This window comes from Lichenostomus cassidix, unplaced genomic scaffold (genome assembly GCF_008360975.1).
Source record: "Lichenostomus cassidix isolate B80296 unplaced genomic scaffold, HeHo_3.0 HiC_scaffold_802, whole genome shotgun sequence".
Taxonomy (NCBI): Eukaryota; Metazoa; Chordata; class Aves; order Passeriformes; family Meliphagidae; genus Lichenostomus; species Lichenostomus cassidix.
The window spans coordinates 24,565-47,783 of NW_028147650.1; the positions used below are offsets into that span (position 1 = coordinate 24,565).

Sequence of the window (23,219 nt, forward strand, 5' to 3'; positions counted from 1 at the left end):
CAAAAATGAATGATTTTTTTGATTCCAAAAATGGTAGGAAGAGAAATCCAGAGGTCATCCAGTCCCATCTCCAGCCCAGTTCTGGATGTTCCACAACCTCTCTGGACAATTTGATTTATTCTGCTCTGTGAAGCAGCAATTCTCCAAAAAAAGCTGCTTCAATTAGCAAAACCATCAGTGATCCTAATTGCAATTAATTAGTCAGCTGGGCAGGGAAGGCTGCAGCTCTAAAAATAGCCTGGCTGGAGCTGATTAACACTTCAGGGAGAATCTTCATTAAATGGAGATTTCAAACTTGGGGATTTTTGCAGCAGAGAGGTTTTAGCCACCAGGCCAGGGCAGGGAAAGGAATGGAAATAATGAGAAAAAATCAAAATTTATGGGGAGAAATGGTGAGATGGAACATCTTTTTCTGGAAATAAGAAAGAGGAGAATGAAAGGAATGAAAATAATGAAAATAATGAAAAAAAATCAGAATTTACAGGGAGAAACCGTGTGATAGAGTATCTCTTTCTGGAAATAAGAAAGAGGGGAGGAGAATGAAAATAATGAAAAAAATAAAAATTTACAAGGAGAAAGGGTGGGAAAGAACATCTTTTTCTGGAAATAAGAAAGAAAGAGGGGAGGAGAATGAAAATAATGAAAATAATGAAAAAAAAATCAGAATTTACAGGGAAAAACTGTGGGATAGAACATCTTTTCCTGGAAATAAGAAGGGAGGAGAAGGAAAGGAATGAAAATAATTTTAAAAAATCAAAATTTATGGGGAGAAAAGGTGGGCTAGAACATCTTTTTTCTGGAAATAAGAGGGGAGGAGAATGAAAGGAATGAAAATAATGAAAAAAAAAATCAGAATTTACAGGGAGAAACTGTGAGATAGAACATCTTTTTCTGGAAATAAGAAAGAGATTCAGCCCAAATAATCTCAGAATTTGCCAGAAATTCTGCTCCATTCCCTCTAAAAAGGCTCCAAACACACTCAGCTCTGCCTCATCCTTCTGTTTAAACCAAATAATCTCAGAATTTGCCACAAATTCTGCTCCATTCCCTCCAAAAAAGGCTCCAAACACACTCAGCTCTGTCTCATCCTCCCATTTAAACCCAAATAATCCCAGAATTTGTCACAAATTCTGCTCCATTCCCTCCAAAAACTGCTCCAAACACACTTAGCTCTGCCTCATCCTTCCATTTAAACCCAAATAATCTCAGAATTTGCCACAAATTCTGCCCCATTCCCTCCAAAACACACTCAGCTCTGCCTCATCCTTCCATCTCAGCCCAAATAATCTCAGAATTTGTCACAAATTCTGCTCCATTCCCTCCAAAAAAGGCTCCAAACACACTCAGCTCTGCCTCATCCTCCCATTTAAACCCAAATAATCTCAGAATTTGCCAGAAATTCTGCTCCATTCCCTCCAAAAAGGGCTCCAAACACACTCAGTTCTGCCTCATCCTTCCATTCCTAGGCAGAGAATCTCAGAATTTGTCAGGAATTCTGCCCCATTCCCTCCAAAAAAAGTTCCAAAACACCCAGCTCTGCCTCATCCTTCTATTCCAAACCAGAAAATCCCAATCCTCTCCAGAAATTCTGCTCCATTCCCTCTAAAAAAGGCTCCAAACACACTCAGCTCTGCCTCATCCTTCCATTTCAAACCAAATAATCTCAGAATTTGCCACAAATTCTGCTCCATTCCCTCCAAAAAGGTTCCAAACACACTCAGTTCTGCTTCATCCTTCTATTTCAAACCAAATAATCTCAGAATTTGCCACAAATTCTGCCCCATTCCCTCCAAAACACACTCAGCTCTGCCTCATCCTTCCATCTCAGCCCAAATAATCTCAGAATTTGCCACAAATTCTGCTCCATTCCCTCCAAAAAGGTTCCAAACACATCCAGCTCTGCCTCATCCTTCCATTTAAACCCAAATAATCTCAGTTCTCCCCACAAATTCTGCTCCATTCCCTCTAAAAAAGGCTCCAAACACACCCAGCTCTGCTTTATCCTTCCATTTCAAACCAAATAATCTCAGAATTTGCCACAAATTCTGCCCCAAAGTGCTCCAAACACACTCAGCTCTGCCTCATCCTCCCATTCCAAACCAGAGAATCTCAGAATTTGCCACAAATTCTGCTCCATTCCCTCCAAAAACGGCTCCAAACACACTCAGCTCTGCCTCATCCTTCTATTTCAAACCAGAAAATCCCAATCCTCTCCACAAATTCTGCTCCATTCCCTCTAAAAAAAGTTCCAAACACACTCAGCTCTGCCTCATCCTTCCATTTAAACCCAAATATTCTCAGCTCTCACCAGGAATTCTGCCCCATTCCCTCTAAAACTGCTCCAAACACATCCAGCTCTGCTTTATCCTTCCATTTCAACCCAAATAATCTCAGAATTTGCCAGAAATTCTGCCCCAAAGTGCTCCAAACACACTCAGCTCTGCCTCATCCTCCCATTTAAACCAAATAATCTCAGAATTTGTCAGAAATTCTGCCCCATTCCCTCCAAAACACACTCAGCTCTGCCTCATCCTTCCATCTCAGCCCAAATAATCTCAGAATTTGCCACAAATTCTGCTCCATTCCCTCCAAAAAGGTTCCAAACACATCCAGCTCTGCCTCATCCTCCCATTTAAACCCAAATAATCTCAGAATTTGCCACAAATTCTGCCCCATCTCCTCAAAAACACATCCAGCTCTGCCTCATCCTTCCATTTAAACCCAAATAATCTCAGAATTTGCCACAAATTCTGCCCCATTCCCTCCAAAAAAGGCTCCAAACACATTTCCCCCTAAGCCAGGAACGGCTTCAAATGAAATATTTTAAAATACTGGTGGCTGATCACTCGAGAGCAGCGGCATGCAGGGAACAGGATTTGCTCCTCAACGCCCAATATTTCAATTCCTACAACATTTCAAGGCTGAAGGTGTGAAAATCCGAGTGCAACGCAGACATTTGTGGAATTTAAATTGAGATTTAGAGAAATGACTGCCAGACACAACAGGGTGTGGTGTTAAATCCTAAAAATTTACTGTGAATTATGTGCACAGAGAAGCCAAAAATGGTTGATTTTTTGAGTCTTTAAATCTTATAATTTCTTTTTCTAAATCTTTTCTACTTCTTCAGAATGGAACAGAATTGGGTAAAACAAGTAAAGGATTTTAGGCTCACTGTGTTTTCTGTTTCTCTTGTGTTTTCTGTTAGTTCTTTTATTTTTTTTCCCTCTCTCTGCTCCCCTGTATTAGTCAGTGAATTAGTTATGTGTCTGTGTTTCCATCTCACAGGTGTTAATAAATATGAAATATAAATATAAATATAAATATAAATATAAATATAAATATAAGTAAATATAAATATAAATATAAATATAAATATAAATATAAATATTCCACCAATATTCCACCACTATTCCATCAATATCCCATCCATATTCTATCAATATTCCACCAATATTCCACCAATATTCCACCAATATTCTATGAATATTCTATCAATATTCTTTCAATATTCCATCAATATTCCATTGATATTCCACCAATATTCCACCAATATTCCATCAATATCCCATCAATATTCTATCAAAATTCCATCAATATCTCATTAATATTCCATCAATATTCCATCAATATTCCACCAATATTCTATCAATGTTCCATCAATATTCCATCAATATTCTACCAATATTTTATCAATATTCCACCAATATTCCACCAATATTCTGTGAATATTCTATCAAAATTCTATCAATATTCCATTAATATTCCACCAATATTCTATGAATATTCCATCAATATCCCATCAATATTCCATTAATATTCCATCAATATTCTATTAGTTTCTATTCTATCAATATTCCACCAATATTCCATCAATATTCCACCAATATTCTATCAATATTCCATCAATATCCTATCGATATTCCACCAATATTCTATCAATATTCTATTAATATTCCATCAATATTCCACCAATATTCTATTAGTTTCTATTCTATCAATATTCCACCAATATTCCACCAATATTCCATCAATATCCCATCAATATTCCATCAATATTCCATCAATATTCCACCAATATCCCATCAATATTCCATCAATATTCTATGAATATTCCATTTATATTACATCAATATTCCAATATTCCATCAATATCTCATTAATATTCCACCAATATTCCACCAATATTCTATCAATATTCCATCAATATTCCATCAATATTCCATCAATATTCCATCAATATTCCACCAATATTCTCTCAATATTCTATCAATATTCCACCAATATTCCACCAATATTCCATTAATATTCTATCAATATTCCATCAATATTCCCAAAGCTGCCTAAACACCCCAAAAATGATAATTATTCCTTTTTTTCACATGGAAAAATCCCTCAGCAGAAACCCTTGAGGTCATTGTGTGACCTGCTCTGGGTTTGCTCACAGCTTGGCTGAACTGATTAAACTCTGATTAAATCCTGATTAAATTCTCATTAAATTCTCATTCTACTCTCATTCCATTCTCATTCTATTCTCTGATTCAATTCTGATTCCATTCTGACTAAATTCTGACTAAATTCTGATTCAATTCTCATTCAATTCTGATTCAACTCTGATTCAATTCGGATTCCATTCTGATTGAATTCTGATTAAATTCTCATTCAATTCTCATTCAACTCTCATTCAACCCTCATTCAATTCTGATTAAATTCTTATTCCGTTCTGATTAAATTCTCACTCAATTCTCATTCAATTCTGATTCCATTCTGATTAAATTCTCACTCAATTCTCATTCAATTCTGATTAAATTCTGATCAATTTTCATTCAATTCTGATTCAATTCTGACTAAATTCTGATTCAATTCACATTCCATTCTGATTAAATTCTGATTCAATCCTGATTAAATTCACTTTCAATTCTAATTCAATTCTCATTCCATTCTGATTCCATTCTGACTAAATTCTGACTCAATTCTGATTCAATTCTGATTCAATTCTGATTCCATTCTGATTCAATTCTGATTCAATTCTGATTCAATTCTCATTCCATTCTCATTCCATTCTGATTAAATTCTGACTCAATTCTCATTCAATTCTGATTCAATTCTGACTAAATTCTGATTCAATTCTCATTCCATTCTGATTAAATTCTGATTCAATTCTGATTAAATTCTGATTCAATCCTGATTAAATTCTGATTAAATTCTGATTCCATTCTCATTCCATTCTCATTCAATTCTGATTCAATTCTGATTCCATTCTGATTAAATTCTCATTCAATTCTCATTCAACTCTCATTCAATCCTCATTCAATTCTGATTAATTTCTTATTCCATTCTGATTAAATTCTCACTCAATTCTCATTCAATTCTGATTCCATTCTGACTCAATTCTCATTCAATTCTCATTCAATTCTGATTCAATCCTGATTAAGTTCCGATTAAATTCTGATTAAATTCTCATTCCATTCTCATTCAATTCTGATTCAATCCTGATTCAATTCTGCTGCACCAACGGCAGTTTATTCAAATTATTTCCCAAATTATCACCTCCAAACCCTCATTAACCCACAGCATTGGTGTTAATTAATGACTCTGGGAAATGATAGCATTTTGTGGGATTTGGGGAAAATTAAAAAGGGAAAAGATGGAAAAAGAGCTGGAGGTTAAAGGAGATTCATGACCTTAAAGAAATTCTTCCTCTTTTCTCCCAGGAATTCTATTATTGCAAAAAAAACCTCCAAATCTGGTGGTTTTTGATAGAAATTTTTACAATTTTATGTATTTTATAACGTATAATTTATTTTATAATATATAATTTAGAATATTTTACAGTATTTTGTATTTTCTATTACAACCTCCACCTGAAAAGGCAGAATCCTTCAGTCCTGCATCTCCCTGGATAAGAAAATTGGGAAATTTATCCCAAAAAAACTTTCCAGAGTCTCGAATTCTGTAGCTTTTGAGAAAAGAGAATATCAAGAAATGAAGTTTTCCAGGATTTTGTCTGGAATTCCTTTGCTTGCTGGATTTTTTACAGCAAAGATTTAACCCAATAAATGTGGATTTTTGTGGATGTAAAACCCAAATCTGTTGGATTTTCCAATGATTTTCCAAATAATTCTGTCCTCTGTCAGGCTGGAGAGATTCCCTCTAGTGCTGGCATTAAAAACTCTTGGAAATATTTCCTCTCAACTGTCTTGTGGATAAATAAGCAACTCCTGCTTTTGTTTCTCCTCTTATTTTTGTTTTCCCCATTATAAAATTATTGTATTTTTTTAAAAATATCATTTAAAAATGTTGTATTTTTTAAAAATATCATTTAAAAAAATATTGTATTTTTTAAAATATCATTTCAAAAATATCGTATTTTAAAATATCATTTCAAAATACTGTATTTTTAAAAATATCATTTAAAAATATTGTCTCTCTTAAAAATATCATTCAAAAATGTATTTTTAAATATCATTTTAAAAAAATATTGTCTTTTTTAAAATATCATTTAAAAATATTGTATTTTTTTTAAAATACCGTTTCAAAATATTGTATTTTTGAAAAATATCATTTTAAAAATTGTTGTGTTTTTGAAAATATCGTTTTAAAAATATTGTATTTTTGAAAATATAATTTTTAAAAATATTGTATTTTTAAAATATCATTTTTAAAAATATTGTATTTTTAAAAATATCATTTCAAAATGTTGTATTTTTTAAAATATCATTTAAAAATATTGTATTTTGAAAAATATCATTTTAAAAATATTGTATTTTTAAAAATCATTTAAAATGTTGTATTTTTAAAAATATTTTTAAAAATATTGTATTTTTTAAAAATATCATTTTTAAAAAATATTGTATTTTTTTAAATATCATTTCAAAAATATTGTATTTTTAAAATATCATTTAAATTTTTTTTTAAATTTTAAAATTAAAATTTTAATTTAAAATTTAAAATTTTTTTTAAAAATTTTAAAAAAGCTTTCCCAATGATGAAATGATTCTGTACCTCCACCAGTTTTTGGCCCAAATCAGATTCCTACTGCTCCAAATCCCATTTATTTTGGATTATTCCACCTGTTTTTGGAGAAAATCAGATTCCTACTGCCCAAAATCCCATTTATTTTGGATTATTCCTCCAGTTTTTGGCCAAATCCAATTCCTACTGCTCCAAATACCATTTATCCTCCAGTTTTTGGAGAAAATCAGATTCCTACTGCTCCAAATCCCATTTATTTTGGATTATTCCACCACTTTTTGGCCCAAATCAGATTCCCACTGCTCCAAATCCCATTTATTTCATTTCTCCACCAGTTTTTGGAGAAAATCACATTCCTACTGCTCCAAATCCCATTTATCCACCAGTTTTTGGCCAAAATAACATTCCTAGTGCTCCAAATCCCATTTATCCACCAGTTTTTGGAGAAAATCAGGTTCCTACTGCTCCAAATCCCATTTATTTTGGATTATTCCACCAGTTTTTGGCCAAAATAAGATTCCTGCTGCTCCAAATCCCATTTATTTTGGATTATTCCACCAGGTTTTGGAGAAAATCAGATTCCCACTGCTCCAAATCCCATTTATCCACCAATTTTTGGAGAAAATCAGATTCCTACTTCCCAAAATCCCATTTCTCCACCGGTTTTTGGCCAAAATAACATTCCTACTGCTCCAAATCCCATTTATTTTGGATTATTCCACCAGTTTTTGGAGAAAATCAGATTCCTACTGCTCCAAATCCCATTTCTCCACCAGTTTTAGGAGAAAATCAGATTCCTACTGCTCCAAATCCCATTTATTTTGGATTATTCCACCAGTTTTTGGCCAAAATAACATTCCTACTGCTCCAAATCCCATTTATTTTGGATTATTCCACCAGGTTTTGGAGAAAATCAGATTCCCACTGCTCCAAATCCCATTTATCCACCAATTTTTGGAGAAAATCAGATTCCTACTTCCCAAAATCCCATTTCTCCACCGGTTTTTGGCCAAAATAACATTCCTACTGCTCCAAATCCCATTTATTTTGGATTATTCCACCAGGTTTTGGAGAAAATCAGATTCCTACTGCTCCAAATCCCAGTTTTTGGAGAAAATCAGATTCCTGCTACTCCAAATCCCATTTATTTTGGATTATTCCACCAGTTTTTGGAGAAAATCAGATTCCTACTGCCCAAAATCCCATTTATCCACCAGTTTTTGGCCAAAATCACATTCCTGCTACTCCAAATCCCAGTTTTTGGAGAAAATCAGATTCCTGCTGCTCCAAATCCCATTTATTTTGGATTATTCCACCAGGTTTTGGAGAAAATCACATTCCTACTGCTCCAAATCCCATTTCTCCACCAGTTTTTTGCCAAAATCAGATTCCTACTGCTCCAAATCCCAGTTTTTGCAGAAAATCATATTCCTGCTACTCCAAATCCCATTTATCCACCAGTTTTTGGAGAAAATCACATTCCTACTGCTCCAAATCCCATTTATTTTGGATTATTCCACCAGTTTTTGGCCCAAATCAGATTCCTGCTGCTCCAAATCCCATTTATCCACCAATTTTTGGAGAAAATCAGATTCCTACTTCCCAAAATCCCCTTTATCCACCAGTTTTTGGCCAAAATCACATTCCCACTGCTCCAAACCCCATTTATTTTGGATTATTCCACCAGTTTTTGGAGAAAATCAGATTCCTGCTGCTCCAAATCCCATTTATTTTGGATCATTCCACCACTTTTTGGAGAAAATCACATTCCTACTTCCCAAAATCCCATTTATCCACCAGTTTTTGGCCAAAATCACATTCCTGCTACTCCAAATCCCATTTATTTTGGATTATTCCACCAGGTTTTGGAGAAAATCAGATTCCTACTGCTCCAAATTTCATTTATTTTTGGATTATTCCACCAGTTTTTGGAGAAAATCAGATTCCTACTGCCCAAAATCCCATTTATCCACCAGTTTTTGACCAAATCCAATTCCTAGTGCTCCAAATCCCATTGATCCACCAGTTTTTGGCCAAAATCAGATTCCTACTGCTCCAAATCCCATTTCTCCACCAGTTTTTGGAGAAAATCAGATTCCTACTGCTCCAAATCCCATTTATTTTGGATTTTTCCACCAATTTTTGGAGAAAATCATATTCCCACTGCTCCAAATCCCATTTAGCCACCAGTTTTTGGCCAAATCAGATTCCTGCTGCTCCAAATTTTGTTTATCCACCAGTTTTTGGAGAAAATCAGATTCCCACTGCTCCAAATCCCATTTCTCCACCAGTTTTTGGAGAAAATCAGATTCCTACTGCTCCAAATCCCATTTATTTTGGATCATTCCACCACTTTTTGGCCAAAATCACATTCCCACTTCCCAAAATCCCATTTCTCCACCGCTTTTTGGCACCCGCAGGAGCAAGAAAACCCGAATTCTGCACCAAAACCCAAATTCTGCACCTCCCAGAGCAGTTTGGGAAGGAATCTCTCCTGCTGATAGCAAAGGAATGCTGCAAAAGCCACTCCTCAAAGCACTCCCTGCAGAGGAACAAGCAAAGCAGAATTAGTTGACACAATGGAAAGAATTTGGAGTTGAAGCTCACCCCGAGGGGATTGCCTGCATTTATCTGATATTTATTTGTATATTGGATATGTTTCTTGGGGTAAATATTGGGATATTTATCCGATTTTGGACAGGGAAGGTCTTGAATTCTTTAATTTTTCCTCCTGTCACAATCCCACATCCCACACTGGAGCAGCAAAGTCTCCAAGGAAATTTCTGTACAATTTTGTATTGTACAGAAAATCAAGCAGATGGGAACTCCTGCATCCTACACACTCATCATTCTGTAATTTTGGGAGTTATTGATGGGGTTTGACCAGCAAAAACCCTGGAAATACCAAATATTTAAAATATTTTTATTACTATTCTATAAAATATTTTTATAAATTTTTATTCATATTTTATAAAATATTTTTATAATTTTTATTCATATTTTATAAAATATTTTTATAATTTTATTATTATTATTATTTTATAAAAGATTTTATTTTTTTCACTTGGAATACAAATTCCAGGCAGACAGGAATTCCTCCTGCAGGATGTTGTCACCCAGCTTCGTGGTGACACAGCTGTCACCCTTCCAGCCAGGACAGCCCAGGAATCACGAGCTGCAGCTTTATTTTGAGCTGTGCTCGTTAGCTGTCGGGTTTTTAATCACCCAGGGATGAGCAGAGCTGCTCTGAGTGCTGCTGTGAGAGGCTGTGAGCTGAGAATTTACAATTCAGGGGTGGGAAGTGACCTCTGAGCTTTGCCCTGAGCAGGGAATCAGCGCTGGGAGGAACTGAGCCAGCTGATGGCAAAGCTGTTTGACTAGAAAAAGAGATAAAAACACCAACTTGGCTGAATGTCACTGCTGGTGGGTGTTGGCACAGTCAGCAGGCTGATCCTGGGACATTTCCCACCAATCTGAATAAAAACTGAACCTCCAAAGCTCCTCCAGGAGTTGAGTTTTAACACCATTTGGACATTCTGCATTTTATAAAACATCCCTGCTGCATTTCCCACCAACCAGAATAAAACCAGAACCACCAAAACACCTCCAGGAGTTGAGTATTAATGACAGTTGGACATTTTAAAAAACATTTTAAAAAACATCCCTGCTGCATTTCCCATCCACCAGAATAACAACAGAACTTCCAAAGCACCTCCAAGGGTTGAGTTTTAATGCCATTTGGACATTTTACATTTTAAAAAAATATCCCAGCTGCATTTCCCACCAACCTGAGTAAAAACTGAACCTCCAAAGCACCTCCAAGGATTGAGTATTAATGCCAGTTGGACATTTTAAAAAACATTTTATAAACCATCCCTGCTGCATTTCCCATCCACCAGAATAAAAACTGAACCTCCAAAGCACCTCCAGGAGTTGAGTTTTAACACCAGTTGGACATCCTGCATTTTATAGAACATCCCTGCTGCATTTCCCACCAACCAGAACCTCCAAACCTCCTCCAAGGGTTGAGTATTAATGCCAGCTGGACATCCTTCATTTTATAAAACATCCCTGCTGCATTTCCCACCAACCAGAATAAAAACTGAACCACCAAAGACCTCCAAGGGTTGAGTATTAATGCCAGTTGGACATTTTACATTTTAAAAAAACATCCCTGCTGCATTTCCCACCAACCAGAACCACCAAAGCACCTCCAAGGGTTGAGTATTAACACCATTTGGACATCCTGCATTTTATAAAACATCCCTGCTGCATTTCCCACCGACCAAAATAAAACCAGAACCTACAAAGCACCTCCAAGGGTTGAGTTTTAATGCCAGTTGGACATTTTCAAGCCAGAATCACGTCCACAGCTGGAGCCAGCAGGAAGGCAGAGCACAGGCAGAGCCATCCCTTGAGCAGGGAGGAAGAAATCCCCCCTGGGGATGGATTTGCCAAGTGGCAAATTGCAGTAAAGCAGTAAAAAGCAGCAAACTGAGCAGTGAGCAGAGTTGAGAAGGGAATGTGACACTCCTGCAGCTCCTCCTGCACCTTGCACAGGGCTGGGGATCCACAACACATCCATCCCAACTCCACCTCCCGCAGCTGGAAGGCATTCAGCACAGAACCCACTGCTCCTGAGAGGGTTTTGTTTATTTACTGCAGCATTGCAGGATCCGGGAAAGGCTGGGCCTTAATGACAACAGCATGTGCAGAACTGCCAGGAGTCAGTTCAGCTCAGTTCAGCTCAGCTCAGCTCAGCTCAGCTCAGCTCAGTTCAGCTCAGTTCAGCTCAGTTCAGCTCAGCTCAGTTCAGTTCAGCTCAGTTCAGCTCAGCTCAGCTCAGCTCAGCTCAGTTCAGCTCAGTTCAGTTCAGCTCAGTTCAGTTCAGCTCAGTTCAGCTCAGCTCAGTTCAGTTCAGTTCAGCTCAGTTCAGCTCAGCTCAGCTCAGCTCAGCTCAGCTCAGTTCAGCTCAGTTCAGCTCAGTTCAGCTCAGTTCAGTTCAGCTCAGCTCAGTTCAGCTCAGCTCAGTTCAGCTCAGTTCAGTTCAGCTCAGTTCAGCTCAGCTCAGCTCAGCTCAGTTCAGCTCAGTTCAGTTCAGCTCAGTTCAGTTCAGCTCAGCTCAGCTCAGTTCAGCTCAGTTCAGTTCAGCTCAATTCAGCTCAGTTCAGCTCAGCTCAGCTCAGTTCAGCTCAGCTCAGCTCAGTTCAGTTCAGCTCAGCTCAGTTCAGCTCAGCTCAGCTCAGTTCAGCTCAGCTCAGCTCAGTTCAGCTCAGTTCAGCTCAGCTCAGTTCAGCTCAGTTCAGCTCAGCTCAGTTCAGCTCAGTTCAGCTCAGCTCAATTCAGCTCAGTTCAGTTCAGCTCAGTTCAGCTCAGCTCAGTTCAGCTCAGTTCAGCTCAGTTCAGCTCAGTTCAGTTCAGTTCAGCTCAGTTCAGCTCAGTTCAGTTCAGCTCAGCTCAGCTCAGTTCAGCTCAGCTCATCTCAGTTCAGCTCAGTTCAGCTCAGTTCAGTTCAGCTCAGTTCAGCTCATCTCAGTTCAGTTCAGCTCAGTTCAGCTCATCTCAGTTCAGCTCAGTTCAGCTCAGCTCAGTTCAGCTCAGCTCATCTCAGTTCAGCTCATCTCAGTTCAGTTCAGCTCAGTTCAGCTCAGCTCAGCTCAGCTCAGTTCAGCTCAGCTCAGCTCAGCTCATCTCAGTTCAGTTCAGCTCAGTTCAGCTCAGTTCAGTTCAGTTCAGCTCAGCTCAGCTCATCTCAGTTCAGCTCATCTCAGCTCAGTTCAGCTCAGTTCAGCTCAGCTCAGCTCAGTTCAGTTCAGTTCAGCTCAGTTCAGTTCAGCTCAGTTCAGTTCAGCTCAGTTCAGCTCAGCTCAGCTCAGTTCAGTTCAGCTCAGTTCAGTTCAGTTCAGCTCAGTTCAGTTCAGCTCAGTTCAGCTCAGCTCAGTTCAGTTCAGTTCAGCTCAGTTCAGCTCAGTTCAGTTCAGTTCAGCTCAGTTCAGTTCAGCTCAGTTCAGTTCAGCTCAGTTCAGTTCAGCTCAGCTCAGTTCAGCTCAGTTCAGCTCAGCTCAGCTCAGCTCAGCTCAGTTCAGTTCAGCTCAGTTCAGCTCAGCTCAGCTCAGCTCAGTTCAGCTCAGTTCAGCTCAGCTCAGTTCAGTTCAGCTCAGCTCAGTTCAGCTCAGCTCAGTTCAGCTCAGTTCAGCTCAGTTCAGCTCAGCTCAGTTCAGCTCAGCTCAGTTCAGCTCAGTTCAGCTCAGTTCAGCCTGCCCAAGGAGGCTCTGATTCTCCAGGAAAACATTTGTTTTCTGAACACACAAAATCCTTTTCCCATCTCACATCTCACATTAGGATTTAGGCTCTGAGATTCTCCATGAAAACATTAGTTTTATCACCACCCAGAGTACTTTTTCCATCTCACATTGGGATTTAGGCTCTGATTCTCCAGGAAAACAGTACTTTTCCCATCTCACAGTTCATATTAGGATTTAGGTTCTGATTCTCCAAGAAAACACCCAGAGTGCTTTTCCCATCTCACATCTCACATTGGGATTTAAGCTCTGATTCTCCATGAAAACATTAGTTTTATCACCACCCAGAGTACTTTTCCCATCTCCCATCTCCCATTGGGATTCAGGGAGTGCCCTGCCAAGTGCCCCAGCCAATCCCAACCAGGGATGGGACACCAGGACACCCCAGGGACACCCCAAATGTCCCCAAGAGCTACAAAAACCCCACTTAGAGCCACCCAGGAAAGAGCTGCTCTGGAGGAGCTTTTCAGGCACATCAGGGAGGAATTAGGGACACAGTTTTTTGTTTTGGTTTGTGGCAAGGACAGCTCGAATTGCCTGTTTGCAGCAATTAAAAGGATGGAGCTGCTCCAGGGAGTTGGGATGGATTTTAGGGGTTTTTTTCCCCCAAAGGGTGGTGGAGCACTGCCCAGGCTCCCCAAAATCTGCCAAAAATATTCCCAAAATCTGCCAAGAGCTCCAGGAGTTGGTCTGGATGATCCCACCCAGCTCAGGATATTCCATTATTCTAAAAAAAGTCAGTTTGCAAACAAGATAATTAAAAAAAAAAAAACCATATTGACTGTTAACACTTGCTGAGACAGCCAAAATTCACCTAAATTTTTTTTCTAATTTTTCTTTCCAAAATTAATCTAAAATTTTTTTTTCTAATTTTTCTTTCCATTCCCCGTTTTCCCCAAGCATTTCAGATTGCAAGAGGAACAAACACACAAGGAAAAAGATATATAAACCAAAAGCAAAGAAAGATCTGACTGGCAGCTCAGGAGTCACCCTGAGTTGTCTCAAGGTTTTGTCACCCAAACCCTTTCAGCAGTTGTATTTGAGACTTAAAATTACATAAAAAGGTTAAATAATTTCCAGGTCCTGATCCCTGCAGCCCTTCATCACCTCCATTTCCAGGGATAACAGGTGAGTTTCACCCCAATTTTGAGACAAATTTTAAAAATCCACCCTAGGAATAACAGGTGAGTTTCACCCCAATTCTGAAACAAATTTAAATAACAGGCAAGTTTCACCCCAATTTGGAGACAAATTTTAAAAATCCACTTTAGGAATAAGAGATGAATTTCACCCCAATTTTGAGAGAAATTTTAAAAATCCACCCTAGGAATAACAGGCAAGTTTCCCCCCAATTTGGAGACAAATTTTAAAAATACATCTCAGGAATAACAGGCAAGTTTCACCCCAATTCTGAGACAAATTTAAATAACAGGCAAGTTTCACCCCAATTTTGAGACAAATTTTAAAAATCCACCCTAGGAATAACAGAGGAGTTAAACCCCAATTTTGAGACAAATTTTAAAAATCCACCCTAGAAACAACAGAGGAATTTCACCCCAATTTTGAGACAAATTTTAAAAATCCACCCTAGGAATAACAGAGGAGTTTCATCCCAATTTTGAGATAAATTTAAAAATCCACCCTAGGAATAACAGGTGAGTTTCACCCCAATTTTGAGACAAATTTTAAAAAATCCACCCTAGGAATAACAGAGGAATTTCACCCCAATTTTGAGACAAATTTTAAAAATCCACCTTAGGAATAACAGAGGAATTTCACCCCAATTTTGAGACAAATTTTAAAAATCCACCCTAGGAATAACAGATGAGTTTCACCCCAATTCTGAAACAAATTTAAATAACAGGCGAGTTTCACCCCAATTTGGAGACAAATTTTAAAAATCCACCCTAGGAATAACAGCAATTTTCACCTCAATTTTGAGACAAATTTTAAAAATCCACCTTAGGAATAACAGGTGAGTTTCACCCCGATTTGGAGATAAATTTAAAAATCCACCCTAAGAATAACAGAGGAGTTAAACCCCAATTTTGAGACAAATTTGAAAAATCCACCCTAGGAATAACAGAGGAGTTTCACCCCAATTTGGAGATAAATTTAAAAAATCCACCCTAGGAATAACAGATGAGTTTCACCCCAATTCTGAAACAAATTTAAATAACAGGCGAGTTTCACCCCAATTTGGAGACAAATTTTAAAAATCCACCCTAGGAATAACAGGTGAGTTTCACCCCGATTTGGAGATAAATTTAAAAATCCACCCTAAGAATAACAGAGGAGTTAAACCCCAATTTTGAGACAAATTTGAAAAATCCACCCTAGGAATAACAGAGGAGTTTCACCCCAATTTGGAGATAAATTTAAAAAATCCACCCTAGGAATAACAGGCAAGTTTCACCCCAATTTTGAGACAAATTTAAATAACAGGCAAGTTTCACCCCAATTTTGAGACAATTTTAAAAAATCCACCCTAGGAATAACAGATGAATTTCACCCCAATTTTGAGACAAATTTAAAAAATTCACCGTAGAAATAACAGAGGAATTTCACCCCAATTTTGAGACAAATTTAAAAAATCCACCCTAGGAATAACAGAGGAATTTCACCCCAATTTTGAGACAAATTTAAAAAATCCACCTTAGAAATAACAGAGGAATTTCACCCCAATTTTGAGACAAATTTAAAAAATCCACCTTAGAAATAACAGAGGAATTTCACCCCAATTTTGAGACAAATTTTAAAAAATCCTCCCTAGGTTTTGTGTCTAATTCTGTTCCCCAAAGGCCAAAACATCCCTGTGTGAGTTCAAGATGCCCCAGCAGAGTTTATATTTCCCTAACATAATCCTAATTACACAATCCCTAATCATAAATCCCAAATTTCTGTGGCAGTGGGAACGGTGCAGCTGCTGCCTCCACAATGCCAACCTCCTCCAGTGAAATCACACCCCAAATTGGGAATTTTTACCATTTCAGGGTCGGGGTGGAAGGAGAGGAATTTACCAACAGTCGATTTCAAAGGGGTTTATTTTGAAAACAAACATTTTGGATGGTTGTTTCCCCCCAAAAAAAATAAGTTTGCACAACTCAGAAAAAACAAGATCCACCAACTCTGCTATGGTTCCAAGCCAACACTAACAGCTCACCACATCAGAAATCCGTGTCAACAAACAAGATCCACATTCCAGCAGGGATGAAAACACAACCAACACGGGAGGATTTGGGTCTTGGGGATGAAAAATAGCTGTACAGCTTGTCAGAGGGTGCTCAGGGTGCTCCATGTCACCAGATATACAACCTGCACCTCCCACGGTGTCATTTTGGGGTCAGGTGCACATTTGGGGTCAGGTGCACATTTTGGGGTCAGGTCCACATTTTGGGGTCAAGTCTACATTTGGGGTCAAATCCACATTTTGGAGTCAAATCCACATTTTGGGGTCAAATCCACATTCTGGAGTCAAATCCACATTTTGGACTCAGGTGCACATTCTGGAGTCAGATCCACATTTTGGGGTCAGATCCACATTTTGGAGCCAGGTGCACATTTTGGACTCAGGTGCACATCTTGGGGTCAGGTCCATATTTTGGGGTCAGGTCCACATTTGGGGTCAGGTCCACATTTTGGAGTCAGGTGCACATTTTGGAGTTAAATCCACATTTTGGACTCAGGTGCACATTCTGGAGTCAGATCCACATTTTGGGGTCAGATCCACATTTTGGAGCCAGGTGCACATTTTGGAGTCAGGTTCACATTCTGGAGTCAGATCCACATTTTCGAGTCGTCCACATTTTGGAGTCAGGTGCACATTTTGGGGTCATGTCCACATTCTGGACCCAAATCCCCATTTTGGAGTCAAATCCACATTCTGGACCCAGATCCACACGAGTTTCCCCCAAACCTTCTCCCTATTTTTCCCCTGGCAAGGCATTAACTGTGCAAAATCGCCTCGCCAGCGACAGATGGGAGCACAAAGCGAAGTGATTTGCTACAAAAGGATTAATGCATTTTGAAAGTTACTGTCTGGCAGAGTGTCAAAGGGACTTTCACTGGTCGGTTTTATCCTGGCTGAAGCCACCCTGGTGTGCAGGGAGCAGAACGATGTCAAACACGCCCTGCCTCGGCTCAGAGCGGCCTCTGGTCACCACTGAGGTCACTGCAGAGGCTGGCCTGGCCTTCCCCAGCACTGCCAGTCCCGTGCCCTTGGCAGGGGACATTTGGCCACTGACCACTTGTCACCTGTCTGAGCACTGCCCAGCTGGGTGAGCAGCGAGGCTTTGACAGCTGCTGGCTGAGCACAGCTCCTGGAGCTGTGTGAGCACTTGTCACTGCTTGACCAGGGCCTGGGTGACACCCCTGTGACCACTGATCACTGACCACCCCTTTGACCACTGACCACTCACTCCTGGATGACCTTGGACCGTCTGACACCCATCTGACCCCAGAGGGTGTGACAGCCTGAGCACAGCTCCTGGAGCTGTGTGAGCACTTGTCACTGTTTGACCAGGGCCTGGGTGACACCCCTGTGACCACTGACCATCCCTTTGACCACTGACCACTGGACACACTCCTTTGATCGCTGCCCACCTGCTTGACCACTGACCATTCACTCCTGGATGACCTTGGACCGTCTGACAGCCATCTGACCCCAGCGGGTGTGACAGCCTGGAGCTGTCTGACCACTGACCACTGTCACCTGTTTGACCACCAACATTTGACATCCACCTGACCCCAGTGGATATGACAGCCTGAGCACAGCCCCTGGAGCTGTCTGACCACTGACCACTGTCACCTGTCTGACCACCAACACCTGACACCACTCTGACCGCTGACCACTTCACGTCTGCCCTCGAGGATCTGACAGCTGCTCAGCACAGCCCAGTCTGACCACCGACCACTCGCCACCCGCTTGACCAACCATCTGACATTCATCTGACCATCGCCACCCGTTTGACCACTGCCCGTTTGTCCCCTTTAACCACAGCCCGTTGAACCACAGCCCATTTCTCACCGTCTGTCCCGCTGATCCCGACGCTGTGTCGCTCTGCCAGCCGCCGTCCCTCCCTGCCCAGCCCGGCCCGGCGCCCCGCGGCCCTGCGGAGCTCCCGCCCTGCCCTGGCTCCGCCGCGGCCTCCCCGGGCGCGCTGACAGCTGCGGCCGCTCCTCCGCACCGCCTGGGCCCGCGGGCAGCGCCACGGCTCCGGGCGGCGCGGGGATCCCGCCGGGGGCTGCAGGCCCACCGCGGAGCTCCATCGGAGGCTCCACCGCGGAGCTCCATCGCGGGCTCCACCGCGGAGCTCCACCGCGGCAGCTCCGAGCCTGGTCTGGGTTCGGCCCGGCGCGCCCGCCATGTTCGCGGCGGTGCCGAGCGGGGCCGAGCCGAGCCGAGCCGTGCCGTGCCGTGCCGAGCCCGGCAGGTGCCCCGGGGATGCCGCCAGCCCCGCCAGCCCCGCCAGCCCCCGGCGCTGAGGGGACACGGCCCGCCCGCAGCTCACCCGAAATCCTGGTCCATGGACTTGAAGAAGAACTTGTAGCTGTGCACGGGCCGGTTGCTGAGGACATTTTTGAAATCGGCCAGCGTGACTTTCTCCGGCGGCACGGGCAGCTTCACCAGGTACGGCGTCTCCTCCTCGTCGATGTGGTAGATGATTTTAGTCTCCGCCATGGGCGAGCGGAGCGGGGGCAGCCGGGCCGGGCCTCGGCCGGCGCTGGGCTCCGCTCTCGGCCTTGCCCACAGGAAGGCGGCTCGGGCTGGCGCTCCCTGCACTGCTCTCTAGCTGCCCGACCCGGGAACGGCAGCGCGCCCGCCCCGCCCGCATCCTCCGGCCGCCCCGCCGGCCCAGCTGCGCCGCCAGCAGCGCCGTGCTGCCAGCCCGGCCCGGGGGAGCGGGAGCGGGGAGCGGGGAGCGGGGAGCGGGGAGGCCCTGGGCAGCAACCTCCGCACAGAGCCCGCTCCGCTCCGCTCCGCTCCGCACAGAGCCCGCTCCGCTCGGCGCCCCCGCGCACCGCACAGCGCACACCGCACACCGCCCCTGCCGGCCCGGCGGCACCACGGCCCGGGACTGACGGGATGGGATGGGAGGGGAAAGAGAGGGGGAAAGGGGATGGGATGGGAAAAGGAAAGGGTATGGGGAAGGGATGGGATTGGGATGGGGAAGAGAAAGGGGATGGAAATGGGGTTGGGGAAAGGGAAGGGAAAGGGAAAGGGGATGGGATAGGAAAAGGAAAGGGTATGGTGGAAGGGTTGGGGTTGGGATTGGGGACGGGGAAGGGAAAGGAAATGGGAATGGAAAACGGGTCGGGGGAAGGGAAGGGAAGGGGATGGGATGGGAAAAGGAAAGGGTATGGGGAAGGGAAGGGATGGGATTGGGGATGGGGAAGGGAAAGGGCATGGGAATGGAAAAGGGGTTGGGGAAAGGGAATTGGATGGATTGGGGATGGGGATGGGGAAGGGAAAGGGGGCGAGGATAAGGGGATGGGATTGGAGTGGAAAGGGGTTGGGGAGGGAAAGGGAATGGGGATGGGGATGGGAAAAGCAATGGGAATGGGGATAGGAAAGAGGATGGGGAAGGGGAAGGGGATGGAAAATGGATGGGAGAAGGAGAAAGGGGATGGGAAGGGGGATTGGACTGGGAAGGGAAAAGGGAATGGGAAGGGGATAGGAATGGGGACAGGAAAGGTGATGGGAGAGGGAGAAAGAGAGAGAGGGGATGGGACAGGGAAGAGGAAAGAAGAGGGGGATGGAGATGGGATGGGATGATGGGATGGGATGGGATAATGGGATGGGGCAGGGAAGGGGATGAGGAAGTGGAAGGAGACAGGAGAGAAGGAGAAGGTAAAGGGGATGGGACAGGGCTAGGGAAGGGGGTGGGGATGGGAGTGGGGATGCAGATGGGAAACAGGGGTACCACAGAATCAGAAAAAAATGCTAATGCCATGCAGGTGATGTATTTTATTTTTAGAAATCCCAAAAAAAAATGACCAGCAGAAAATGAAGGTTTCAGAGCAGTGTCGTTAGGTGTCAAAGAACCTCCTGCTTATTAAAAAAATCCCTCTTCAGCTAAATCCCAAGCTAATGATGTTAATAACCAATCTGGCGCACTTCAAGGAGTCATTTCCCAGAGTTATTTCCATTTACATGCATTTCTTTTCAAGATTTCTCACTCTTCATTTTGAAATTTGGAGAATTCTGGAAAAGCACGTGTTCAGCTTTCTGCCCTGCCGGGTGTTGAGGCTCTGCAAACACCCCAGAGTGCTCCTGGCGTGGAAACTACACCCTGAACCCATCAGTTCCACCCCACAGCAACGGCAAAATTCCCTCTGGCAGGATCCTAACTCTGCTGTGAGCAATATTCTCTGAGATAACTGCTTTTTATGTCGTTTTTGCGGCGTGAAACTCAAACCAAACATCACCACCCAACCCTTTTCTCTCTCCAGCTCGTCCTTAACGACCTCCTGGGTTCCTCAGGTGGTGTCCACACCAAGCCTGGCTCTGCCCTGCTCCTGCTTCCCTTTCACTTTTGGACAGCTGTGAATATAACGAGGTGGATAATTGTCAGAGTTGGATAATTGTCAGAGAACTGCCTAGGAGCAGCCATGGTAAGGCTGGCTGGGTGACTCACAAAAAAGCTCCCTGTGTCCCCAGAAAGCACAGGAGAGAGGAGATAACTTTCATGCTGCAGTGGAAGCAGCAGCTAAATCCAATTAAAGGGAGGACACAGGAATGCAGGATACACCCCTGGCCCAGCAGGGCTGAATACCTAAATACCAGCAGAGTTCAGGGCTCAGCACTTCAGCAGAAAATAAATAAGAGGCACAAAATCTCCTGCTAATAGTGCTGTGATAGAGGAAATAGGCTGGCTGGCCCCTGCAGGGAGCAGAGAGTGTCCTGAGGCATGAAAGCTGCTCACCCTTGGCTTCATTTTTACTGCACAGGGAATAACCAAACCGTTTTTAAAAAGACACATTTTGAATTCTAGCACTGCTCACTGCTGGTCTCGGGGAGTTCTGAGAGCTCTGGGTGCTCAGGAAATCAGTGTTTGTGTGGAGAGATGGGGCAGAAAGGAAAAGCAAAGCTCTGAGCACCCACTCAGAGATCTCCTGGGTGGTTTTCATCCACCTGCAAGGATTTATCTGCAAAAGAACAACAATTTCACTCGGAGGATCGTTGACAAGATGGGTGTGGATGCAGAGGGAGAGCTGAACGTGGAAATGATCCTAAAACACAAAAAGAATGTCACTGCAGCCTCACAGTGCTCAGGATGAAGAGGCTGGGCTGCCTCTGGAGCTGGTGGGTGTGAGCAGGAGCCAATCCAAGTCGGTTTAAACCTCTCCTGCATCTCTAGAAGATCTGCCAGGTTTTTTTTTCCCGTTTATTCTCCCTCTCTGTGCAGCCGCTGACGAGGAAATGGAAATGTTAAACACTAGAGGGAAGCAAAAGACTTTTGACTGCAGCAACCTCTCTGCAAGCTGCCCGGGCTGCCCTTGTGAACACAAATAAACCTGGGGAAATGAGAAACGACAGGAGGTGTCTGCATTCCCCAAAGCCCTCTGAATTTAGGGAGGAATATCGCCCTGCAGGGAGGGGGAAAGAGGAAAACTTTGGTTTTCAGACACTTCCACGGGGTGCAAACCTCCTCAGGGATGAATTCATTGGGTTGATCTCAGCTCCTGCTCATCATGACTCAATCTATTTGCTTTCCTCTGGTTTTCCTACCTCTCCTGAGCAGCTGCAGCACTTTTTTTTAAAAAAAGGGAGAGTCACAGTTGAACAATTTCCTGCAGGAATTGGCTTCAGAGCAGCTGATCTGCCAAGGGCCATATGGAGACCTCGAGAAAATTGGAAGTTTTTGCTTAGAAATGTCCATTTGGGTCTTTATCCTGCTTCTCTCAGGTCCCCAGTGGTTCTTCTCCCCCTCAGAAATTTGTTTTAATGACTTAAAAGTCCCTCTCTGCTGGTAAAATTTCCTCTCTGCTGGTAAAATTTCCTTTCTGGAGGCAGAAAGGAAATAGGGACAAGCTGGACTTCGCTGCAGACAAGTGGAAGACAACGAAAATATTTCATTTCAGTGCTCTGCTGGTGTGCTAAAGAGCTTTCCCTTGTTCCTGGAAAATCAGATCCACTGACAGAGAAAAGCAAAGCTGCCTCAGAAATAAATAACCAGCAGTGCCTGGAGTCTGCCAGCAGAGACAAAGTCCCACAGCAGCTCCAGAAAGGGTTTTTTGGTGGGAATTCACCCCAAAGAGGTGAAAATAGGATTTCCACCCAGGGAAAAGGGAAGATAACACTTTGACCAGAGCTGGACAATAATCTCAGCTTGCTAAATGCACTTTTTGGCCACTTTTTAGTTTCAAATCCTCTCCCCTGCAGTGTCCAGGCAGGCTGCAGCGGGAGCTGTTTCCATCAGTGTCCCTGGAAGAACTCTGCTGTCCCAGCTGGGATAACACTCAGGGCGTGGAAAACCTCCAAGAGCTCAGTGAGCAGCAGGAACTCTGCAAGGTGTGAGTGCAGCGAGGAGGAGAGGAGGAATTTGGGCTGGCAGGGAGATGTGTGTTCCAGCAGGATGTGTTATCTTCCCTTCTGGAGCTGCAAAATGAAATCATCTGGAAGGGTTTGAATCCTCTGGAAGGGTTTGAATCCTCTGCCAGCCTTCATGGCTGATGGATGGTTTGAAGTCCAGCTCCAGCTGCAGAGCTGTTCATCAGACAGCACTTGTGGAGAGCTGCAGTGCCTCTGTGACCCTGTCAAATAATGATGTCCCATGTGGAAAGCTGGTTGAAATCACTGGAAGAACTCCCTGGATCTCATCTGTGCTTTGTCCAGAGTTTTGGGATGCTCTGAGATGAAACAGCTCTGCAGAGCTATTGGGAGGAATTAGCTAATGCTGGCTGGTAGCTGGGAGAGCACCTCCAAAAAGGGCAAGAAATCAA

At 42.7% G+C, this 23,219-nt stretch overlaps 1 protein-coding gene across 1 annotated transcript in view; it reads right to left on the minus strand.

The window, feature by feature from the left end:
- Nucleotides 1–19,176, minus strand: part of LOC146420984 (segment polarity protein dishevelled homolog DVL-1-like) — a gene marked incomplete at its 3' end in the record, with an annotated part of 40,355 nt that extends 21,179 nt beyond the window's left edge. The window contains exon 1 of the mRNA XM_085047828.1: nucleotides 18,785–19,176. Coding sequence (XP_084903954.1) covers nucleotides 18,785–18,954 — 170 coding nt within the window. The remainder of the gene's footprint in view (nucleotides 1–18,784) is intronic.
- Between the last annotated feature and the right edge of the window lie 4,043 nt (nucleotides 19,177–23,219).